The sequence below is a fragment of the Doryrhamphus excisus genome, linkage group LG20, assembly GCF_037039965.1.
Source record: "Doryrhamphus excisus strain RoL-2023G ecotype Guam linkage group LG20, RoL_Dexc_Guam_v1.1, whole genome shotgun sequence".
Classification (NCBI taxonomy): Eukaryota; Metazoa; Chordata; class Actinopteri; order Syngnathiformes; family Syngnathidae; genus Doryrhamphus; species Doryrhamphus excisus.
In genome coordinates, this window is record NC_136376.1 from 10625889 (window position 1) to 10636509 (window position 10621).

At 40.8% G+C, this 10621-nt stretch overlaps 2 protein-coding genes across 7 annotated transcripts in view; one reads left to right on the forward strand and one right to left on the reverse strand.

The window, feature by feature from the left end:
- The window catches only part of LOC131108086 (signal-induced proliferation-associated 1-like protein 2), a 109560-nt gene extending 101988 nt beyond the window's left edge, over positions 1-7572 (reverse strand). For 5 of the 6 annotated variants that reach the window (XR_013625074.1, XM_058058846.2, XM_058058844.2 and 2 more), the window contains exon 1: positions 7251-7571. The gene's annotated coding sequence lies outside the window, so the exon portion shown is untranslated. Of the gene's footprint in view, positions 1-7250 lie in introns of all 6 variants that reach the window. The other variant, XM_058058840.2, reaches the window with a different exon arrangement.
- A 378-nt stretch (positions 7573-7950) lies between these two features.
- On the forward strand, positions 7951-10611 carry map10 (microtubule associated protein 10). The gene has a single exon (XM_058058855.2). It carries the CDS (start codon positions 8078-8080, stop codon positions 10376-10378), a length of 2301 nt encoding a protein of 766 aa, XP_057914838.2. The 5' UTR covers positions 7951-8077; the 3' UTR covers positions 10379-10611.
- Positions 10612-10621: the final 10 nt, after the last annotated feature.

Consider the following 10621-nt stretch of genomic DNA (forward strand, 5'->3'; position numbering starts at 1 on the left):
TGTGATCGCCTGAAGGTAAAACTCAATAGCTTTGTTGGGGTACTATATCATCTCAATAGAGTAGAACTAGGGTACCCGATACTACTTTTTCACTTAAGACCCAATACCAAAAACTGCAGCCTTTAATATCATGCATACGGATATCAATCAGATATCAGCACAAATCATACATACAAAAAATTCTGGGGTGTAGTTTTATCCACAATATAATGGCGGCTCAGCATAAAATAGCGAGGTTCCAGATGCTTCATGAAGCGACATAATGACATTTTGTCATGACAGGTGTTGCATTAAGCTGCAACGTCTTTTTCTGACTTTAATCAAAAATACACACGGATGAATTCACTCTTATTCCTTGGTTAGCACCTTAGCTAATGCTGTTGTTGTGATCACGTGGGCTCTATCCGGCTAGAATAAAATCCGGCTGGTATTGGAGATTTTAGATCCTGGCCAATATAATCCGAACTCATTTTTTGGCCGACAGCCCAATATCTGGTATCAATATTGCAATATTACATTGGGGGCACACCTAAGTGGAATCTAAGTGGTTGTAAAATTCTGAATTTAATTGTTATCTTGCAAGTGTGACAGACCTCAAAGTCTTCAATTCAACAAACACCAAAAGTGTTTATGTGTTGTTTTTACTTTTTCAAAACAAAAAGGAGGACCAGTAGGAAGAGGAAGGCGATACAACGGAAGTTAAATTAAGTGATCAGACTCAAAAGCAGTAAGAACCCACAGTCAGAATACATTTTGTCACTTACATAATTCAATCTATTTGGTCTGTGCATTTTCATTCTAACAGCTTTTCATAACAAGGTTGCAAAGCACTCACAGACAACCCATGGTAAAATACTGGTAGACGCACAATAGATGCGTTGTTGTCACTCACACAAGCTTCACTCTTACTTCTACACCAGGGGTCTCAAACTCAATTTACTTGGGGGCCACTGGAGCTCGGGTCTGGGTGAGACTGGGCCGCATCAGGTTTTCAAAAAAAAAAAAAAAAAACGCATTTATTAAAAACAAAAAAAATTTAAAAACTTCAATTTTCTACAAGAAAAGCTCTGATAAAACATTCCACTGTTCTCAAATATCTTACTTTTTATTTTATCCACACAAAATAAGATAAAAATAAAACAAATCAAGAATAAAGAAAATCAATCAATCAGTAATAAATAAATAAATATAATAATAATAATAAAACAGCAAATAATAAAAACTTAAGAAACCACATATAGTTGGTGGGTAGACAAATTATTTTTTTCAGATTAAAATAAACAAAGCATTATTAGAGCCCTGTAGACATGACAAAACATGACTATAGTCACATTTATACTCTTTTTATTTACAACATATTGCGCAACTGCAGGGTCTTGAGACACATGCTAACTCGCAAACTAGAGAGCTAGCGACCTAAACGGTAGCCTTCAAGTTATTTCCTTTAAACTTAAATAGCCAAAAACTTACCACTTCCACACGAATAGGGAGGATAACTATTAACAGTTATTTAACCTTTAACATGAACATTAATCAAACGTAATAATTTTTTCTGGGTACATGATACCATACAGCATCCATATCAAACTTGCGCTGGCCGCACTAACATTAAACTTTCATATCAAGGCGGGGCCTCAAACTAGTGTCCTAGGGCAGCGTGTTTGAGACCCTTGTTCTACACAAAGTTTCACTTTCTAGAGGGGCATGCTAACTTCAATATAGACTCTGTAGCCTCGACCTTCCTCATTGTTGCTAGTGTCCAACACTGTAACCAAATATGTTGCTCTTATTCTTCATACAATTTGAAAATGTGCTACTTTTCCGATAGCAATGGGTTGGTTCCCAGAACCTGGAAGAACCACATACATATCCTTTACAGTATCAGGAAGAAAAAAAAATGACGTACAACCCATCTTGCCAGCCCCATCAGACATCAGTCTTTTTCACTACAGCCGGGAAGGAGGTATGCAGACTAAATCCCTTCTTATCTTTTACTGAAGGCTGCAACCACAAAGGGCACTTGTCACCATTTTCTGAGCCCAATGAGACTCACAGGCAAAGTTGACCCGAAGCTCCATGAACGGTCCTTGGACTCCGTGGTGGTTAGGTTAATGAGTGGCTAGTGTTCATTCACTCTATTGTTGTTGCAAGTTATAAAGACAGACAAAACCTGTTGGGAGGGTCGGAAACTTGCAGTGGCTTTTCCCCTCCCCCGACAACATCCCCAATATGGACATTAATGAGCCCCTATGGTACTAAAAGCACATGTTCCATGTTTGAATATTGCAAATTCATAAAGAGCGTGGCAACCTTTGGAATGAGACTGTGAAGAGATAAAGAATCCACAGACATGTTATTTGTGGCAGCAAAGATTGCAGCTGTATTAGACTGTACAAACCATATTGTGTCAGTACAGTAGTAGAGAGACCGTGCGATGACCTCATTTTCACCTCTGTTTATGAAAAGCAAGAGCTTGCCAGACTATATCAGTCGCATCATTACAGTGCAGATCATATGAAGCTCCATCTGTTGGCTGAGTGTGCATGATTAAGCGTGTGTGTGGTTATAAAGATCGTACCGTAAAGGATATGATTTGAGTTGACTGATTTGGAAAAATGGAAAAAAGGTGTGAAAGTCGTAAGTCAATATGTGGTGCTCAATCACTGGTTGTGTCTTCCCCTTCAACAAGTAAATAGGATCTGCATTCAGACAATCTTACTTTCACTTCTACACAGACATAACTTTCACTTTCTCATGAGAGACTATACACACAAAATAGTTTTCAGGGCAAAATGGAAAACTGTTTCATTGTTTCAGGCTCTCATCCACACAGAAACGGCATTCTGGGTGCCTGAAATCTGAAAAGGCTGCCTTGCCCTTGTCTCTGTATAAGTGAGCAATCCTCTGCTTTTTGAAAACGATATCACCGCCAGTCGTAGTCACAAGACCAGAAGTGAGCGACAAGCCAATATATCTGAATATTTCAAGTTTCATGACCGCCAGTCAACATTCTCCTAGGGTTTTCTTGTCCTGAATTCCCAATATGACCCACCAAAGTAATTCCACGTTGTTGTACGTTTAGACAAGCCTTTCTTCTTCCAGGGCTCAACAATAACGACGTACCGATGACCCGGGGCAAGTTAAAACAAAATCAGTGATATTCCCGTCAGGCAAGTGCACTTTGGCATGCCATACTGCCAAGAGTTTTGTTTTTAAAAGCGGTTCTTGTTGGGTGTTGGTAAAACACGGACTGCGTAATTCCGGTGGTAATTTGCAAACCAATCCTTGCAAATCTTGAAATGGACCAATCAGAATCGTTTATTTAGACCGCGGTCCATAATCCACAGTCCGCGTTTTACCCACACCCGTTCTTGTTCAACCAATCAGCGATCGTTTGACAACAAAAAACATCTATCATGGCGTCCCTTCCAACATCATCTAATTCTTCAACAACTTCTGAAGGAAAACACCAAAAAGTGATGAACCAGCGCCTCCTAAACAAGTATTTTATTAGCGGCAGCAAATCAAATGATGGCACAGGTGAGTGAATCACATTGCTGTGACAATTTGAAGTGGTCACAATGAAACACCACCCATTAGATCCAATACCAAGTGCTGATTTTTGCACAAGCTACAAAATCTAGCGCTTCCATTTCTCTGTGTATTTTTCTCACCTTTGCTTCACAAATTATTGTTTGACCATTGAGCATTTTTTGTCCTGGATTAAAAACATTTTACTAGTACACAAATGTGTCTATTCAATAATGTTTCATTGTGGTGCACAACTTATAAAAGGCAAAGTGCCTAGAAGTCTCTTGACAATCCAGATTTCCATGCAACGTCATGATCTATGTAGGAAAACAACCACAAGAAATGATAATCATTTCATCTTTATTTGAGATTCTCATGTGATGCCATAAAAATTAGATGATATCATTATGGCAGTCTTTTCATTTTACATGGGGCAAGTAGTTCTCACCTTAAGGATTCCCCATGGGCAAGTCATTTTTGTTTTTAATGTAGAGCCCTGTCTTCTATTGTATGGCGTGTCTCGTGGTTCCATAAGCATGTTTGTTCACAGCGCCACATGTAGATGTGCCGTGTGTATTACATTGTATTTTGCCCGTGTGGACAGGGCTTGAGTCCCCACTTCTGCAATCTTGCTGAGCATTACACAGACAACAGGCACAAACCTTTAACCCCCACCCTCCCACCCTCCACATCCCAACTCCTGCTTTCATTTCCCAGAACCTCTGCTGTGCGTCGCCAGAGGTTGACAGGGTCCTCACCAGGGATGGCACGATAAGCACTTGACTTTTGTCTTTATACTATCTGCTACATCGAACAAGCTTCCCCTCTGGCCATGGCACAGCGATGTCACCCCAATGTGCCTGGCACAGCTTCTAGATGAGTGTCACGAGCACACTTTCAAACTCAAGCTACAACTGCACAATATCAAAATAGAGTCACTGGTTAAATATTATGAACATATTCCAGTGATCCAATTCTCCTTAAACATAAAAAGTGATCCTATAATTTAAGGAGCTTTACCACTAATGCATACCATCTGCATCTATACTCTTTGAGGCTCAACCACATCAGACAAGTCAGATTAACCAGCAAGACATTACTGTCCACAAACAAACCAGCACCATAACATATGAGGATATATAATGTATATCAGCGAGAAACATTCTATTTGTGTGTGGCAAGTAAAGAATGCCTATATGGTGGTGTGAAAGGCTCACAGACATACCATAGCATAAGCTGTCAAGTTATACAGTATATAATGCCATTAGATCAACTCAACAGTAGTATCTCAAAGCAGTGAATATATAAAAAGACAGTCTTAAATATTTCAGCTTTACATCCCAAACAAATGAATGGGATGCAATCTGTATTAATAAAATGTTCCCTTGAAAAGAAACAACCAAATTGAACCACCCACATTTTTTCACAGACCGACCTCACTTGAACAAATGGCCAATTCTTGAAAAAACAACCACCTAATGACAGCATCTGCTTTCCCTGACATTGATAACTGGACTTTAAACCGTCCATAAATCCAGACTGCAGTCAAAAAAAAGCTGACAAAAAAAAAGATGAGGACAAGGTCTGTCTCTCACAACAAGAGCAGGCAGCATGTGATCCCCGTCTGCTGGCTGCTTGGTTTTAAAGCAACAGGATTTGGTTGCGGAGGTTCTATTGTGTGTCTCCGCCAGCCAGACCAGACTTTCCTGAGCCTCGTCACATGCATAGGGTGCAGGAGAACCGAGGTCACGGACGTTGGCATACTTCTCTGAGAATAGGAAAAATGATTCAACTCAATTTATTTGACTGTAATGATAATGACGACTCAGCACAGTAGTACGAAAGAACCTAACAGGGGCAGGAGAACACCAGAATGCAGGTGCCAGGTGTTTCGGGGGGAGGGGGGTTGGTTTCACGTAGCTGTTAGGTAATTCCCCATAACAAAACTCTCCCTAAACAGTCGTGCGTTATGGTAACATCTAAATAGGGAAATAGTGTGTTCCAAACAGACGAGCTGTGTAACTCTAGAGGGGCATCTCCATGTCTTCAGGCCAGAAGTCATTCTAAACAGCTTCGCAATGATAACAACTTGAAATGTCCTGCGGGCATGTCACACAAAGCCAAGAACCTGACAGGTGTCTCATTGTTCAGCAGAGCACACATTGTGCATGTAACTTTATTTTGAAAGGCATATCCATCTGCTTCAATTATCCATTGTCTGGGTATTCATGCAGAAGGTGCTGTAGAAATAGATGACAACATAGTTCCTCTTCAAGGCTCCTTTCTTCACGCTATTGCTGGCAGAATGTAGGGGAATTCTATTCAAAGTCAGATTGAAAGATGTTCCCTTGTGCTGTCATTGTTAAGGCGCCTCAGTTGATGTGCGCACACTTGTGACAGTCAATGAGACCCTGTAACTAGAAATCCCCGTTTTCAACTCAAGAAAGGTGTGCTTTTAACATCTTTTATGATAACTGCTTCTCCTCCAGTGGTGTAGAAAAAAAAACACTTTCCAGGAGACAGTTCAGGAATCTTAGTGTAAGTACATGATCCATAACATTGCTAGAAATATGGTCAAATAAATGGGATCCATGCACAACCATAGCATATTATTTATATATCAATGTTAGATCCATTGGGCAGAATAAGTAAATAAATAAGTAGACCTCGGTTGTGTTAATGAAAATATGTTACATTTAATGGCAGGTTGTCCAAGTTCAGCAACTAAAACTATGAACAATAACTGCATCTTAATGAATGTATCACTTCGACATCAGGGAATAATGTGTTTGCTTCAATGATTAAAACAAAGGCTGTGAAACCAGACGAGCTAATGCAGAGTTCATTAAATTATGCAAAAATTATTTGCATTTGAACTCCAGAGTGTCTTTAATGTGTTGAAGGTCTTTATTAGGAATGTAGCTATTGTGGAGTCTTAACTTCCCACAGGAAGACAGCGATGGGTATGGTTGATTGAAGATAAACATGATTTGACTTGTTCCGCCTCTCAGGGGACACAGGCCACAGAGGCAGCCAGCAATAAGACAAGATTGCACATATTGTGCACAGGCAAATGACAGATTATATTCATACAGAACTGTGCAGTCAACACTAATTATGGCACGTTGACTGATTAGACTGGCAAAACAGAAAACAAAGTAAAGAAGAACAAACATGGCCTTGCCCTAGTTTAACTATGAATAAATGCATATTTACTTTAAGGCTGATCTTCAAATAGGAAGGCTCTATTAACAAAATATAAACGGACAACGAAATCTTTGTCGCCCCCTACCGTTTTAAGTGAGCACTGGCTCCATTAAACACACTCATTCAGTAATATTTCGAAGCAAATCCAAATAAACGACCTCAAACACCTCACACACACACACCACTACTAAGAACACAACTGAATATGGTTTTATCTCATTTTTCCGAACTGAAGAGCAGAATGACCCCAATATGTTAGTCGAAAAGGCATAACATTTTAAAAATAGGCAGACGTGCGCTCAATCGACCCTTTTGTTTTTAATGTACATGCACAAATGGGACAAAAAGTAACGTTAGGATTGATGATTGATTTAATGTTAGCACAAATATTTAGAGTTTGTCAACCTTGTGGCTTTCAATAGCACTGCACACTTTTACCCTACAACTCCACTTTCTCCGCTCGGTATGGATAAAATACTCTAATTAAAAAAAACTCTCCGAGATAATCTTACCTTACATGGAAAGCGTCGCTAACGTTTAACAAAGTATCCTTATCGGGTCAAAAGCAGTTGGGATCACACCTTTCTCTCTCTGTCTGAGCCTCCAGACTGAAGCGAGCTCAGACTGGAGCGGAGACATCCAGCAAGCACCGAGCTCGGTGATGACAGCATGCCGGGAGAAAGTCCCCGCCCACCGGCGCTCAGACTGCCCAGTATATCGGTTGGTTGTATGACCCTTTACATGTTATTGCTCATGGCTTTGTATAGTAAGCACAAAAAACAATATACTCTATATTAAATGGTAATGATATAAGGAACGTGTTAGCCACCATCAACCAGTCGAACGCTACACAGCGAACTCAGCTAAAGTAGCAAAAATAGTAAACTAAACTACATTTCCCATGCAAACAAAAGCAACGGATGACGCAAATATCGTGCGACATCTGTTGCCATGGCACTGAACGAAGCGAGATGCGTCGTTTTATCAATCCAAGTCCTTGTGCAATCATTAAACTATCAGAATTATTATCATAACAATCAGAATTGTTATCGTGATATATATACAAAATAATATAATACACAAAAATACAACACGATTATAGGTGCATATTACACCTACTGTTTGTGCGCTGCATAAAATAAATACAGTAGTTGCGGTTCACGGCTGTCTGAGTCGGATATCCGGGTTGAGGAGGTGTCGCAGTGATTTCTTTCCGATGTGAAACTCAACATCCGTCCTCACCATACTATTGGTCGCAGCATTAGCAAACAGCTAGCTGCTTTGCTAAGTTGGTCTGGAATTATGCTGTTGCATCGCGTGTGTCGGCGTCGCTACCACAATGTCTAGACAACGTGGAGGAAACCTGAAGCAGGAGACTCTATTTTCATTTGAACTTATAGTGGAATACATTCAATTTAACAGCGAAAACACTGTTTCTGACGCGCTAGCTGTTGGAATACGACTGTTGGACTTTCCAACGCTGCTTATTTATTCGCCTGAGCTGAGAGGTGAATACGCGATCCAGCACCAAAAGAACCGCCACCATGCCATAGGAGGGCTATATTCATTTAACAGAGGCAAGTCGTGTTTCTTCCAAATGAATCTGGACACTCTGCATACACAACTCTCAAGCACTCCTCTCTATGTTATGATTCTGGATGTGAAAGAAGATATACCCAAATTAGTTGGGACCTCCCTCATCTCACTGACTAAAATCGTGGACAGAATCAGACAAGATGCCAAGGACAATGGGACTTCGAAATGCTCTTCATATGGGGAAAGGGGACTTGTGTGCATAAACAACCTTGCGGAGGAGACTGTTGGATCCATATCTTTGAGTTTTAAACTATTAATTGTTGGAGACAGATTACCGTCACATGTGGCTGAAAGCATCCCAGTCTACAGAGAACAGAGTGCTGAAGAGGATGACACGAAGAAGACTTTAAAAATACCTTCTGGCTATAAGAGAGTTCAGTTGGCCACATTGGACAATCCTGATAGCGGCATTCTAAGTACTGGGAATAATGTGGATAAGCAGGCTGTGTCCACCCAGACTGAACATGATCCAATAATCCAAATTCCTCACAGCGTCAAAGAAGATGAGAAAAGTTTTGATGAGGACCTTGCTGTATTTTGCCCCCCACGTCTTTACTATTGTAATTCTGGGAAGGAGAAAGCTCAAGGAGTGCAATACAAACTATTTAAACCAGACTCAAAAGTTGTAACACAGAGAGACACATTCTCTGAAAATGAAAGTGATACTTCGTCAGTGATGGACAAGATTGTGGAACCTCCAGACAAAACACCAGAAGACCATCAAGTAAATGTTAATCGAAATGTACTTGAGGAAGCCTTGAGACCACTACCTCTCTTAAATGCTCTTCTTGTCGAGCTGTCACAGTTAAATGTCCAGAACCTTCACCATCAACAACCAAATCATCCTGACTTGGCTATGATTTATAGGCCTGCGTCCAACGAGCCTTCACATGGCCAAGGGAGCGCAAGAACATCGAAAACCAGGCCATTGCAAGAACCCACGCAGGGAAGTAGTTTAAAATATTCTCCCACAGTTTCTCCCCAAAATGTGAAGCAAGTATCTGAAAGCAACCATAAAGAGGCTTTAACTGAGAGTAAAGCACACAGAAAAAAGCTAGTGTATGGAACAACAAGAACCTTCAATCTAAGGCGGCAGAAACACACCACTGTGGTGAAACATCGTGACTGTATGATGACGCACGTGCACAATGAGCCTCAGTCAAGTAAAGGGAAGACAAAATGTTCAGCCAAAAGCAAGAGTTCAGTTTCCAAAGAAAATCTGAAGAAGACACAAAATGTGGAAGTGGTCTCGGTAGTGCAGGACAACACACCACTGCTAAAACGTGCAGATGAATCTTCTAGTCCTAAAAGTCTGAAGCAAGGCCACATACCCATTCCTTGTGTTTCCTATCAAGATGATGCCACAAACGACAAGCTTCCAGAAACAAACCAGGCATGTCCTAAATCAGAGAGCTTAAGTGAGAAATCTTCCAGAAGTAGTCGCCACAGCAGCCACGGGTCTTCTCTGTCAGACTCCAGCAGAGAAGGAACCAAAGAAGAAGACTACGCAGATGACTTTAACAGTTTTGAGGCCAGCGACGCAGACACCACCACCAGCAGCAGCAGTCCCGAGCCTGCTCAAGCTGAGCCTCCGAAGGCTCCAGTCCTCCGCAGATTCCGCAGTTCAGACTCGGGCTCAGAATCAGTCCGGGAGAGACCCCTTCTTCCTGCACCCATCAGAGCTCATAGCCCCTTACAGCGGGTTCTGAGAGGCACGCACATCATCCGAACATTAGACTCTGCACTCAGCTTTTCCTCTGATGAGGAAGATAAGGAAGGATCAGGCAGAATGCAAACACTACACTCCCGGAAAGAACCAAAGGAGGGGGAGTCTGGAGCAAAGAGTCTCATATCATTAAGGGGTCAAAGGAGTGAATCTGACAAGAGCAGCAGCAGCATTCAACAAAATTATTCACAATCTGAGTGCTCTGATTCACTAGAGGCTGATGAAATAGAAGACGAGCTTGGATCACTGGACTTTAGAAAAAAGTATCAGAATATATCTGACCTTGTGGCTGCCAAACTACCTGGTTATACAATGTAAATACAAAGTAAATACCACATTCTATTTTCAGGCTTCATGGGTTTCTAGTATTTCTAGTATAATTATAGTATAGTTCCTATGGAAGTAATGTGTAATTTAATTTTAAATAAATACAGCTAGTAAAGAAAACTCAGCTCTGACTTGAATTATTGATCTGTTGGGCATCCATGTTTATTTTTCACTCTGCTCAATTTGCCGCGTAGCAAATAAAGCTTGAACTTTGTTTTCCTGGTACTGGTACTT

Bases quoted from the DNA above. Each gene is read 5' to 3' on its own strand.
- map10 (XM_058058855.2), top strand. From the start codon at position 8,078: ATGTCTAGACAACGTGGAGGAAACCTGAAGCAGGAGACTCTATTTTCA.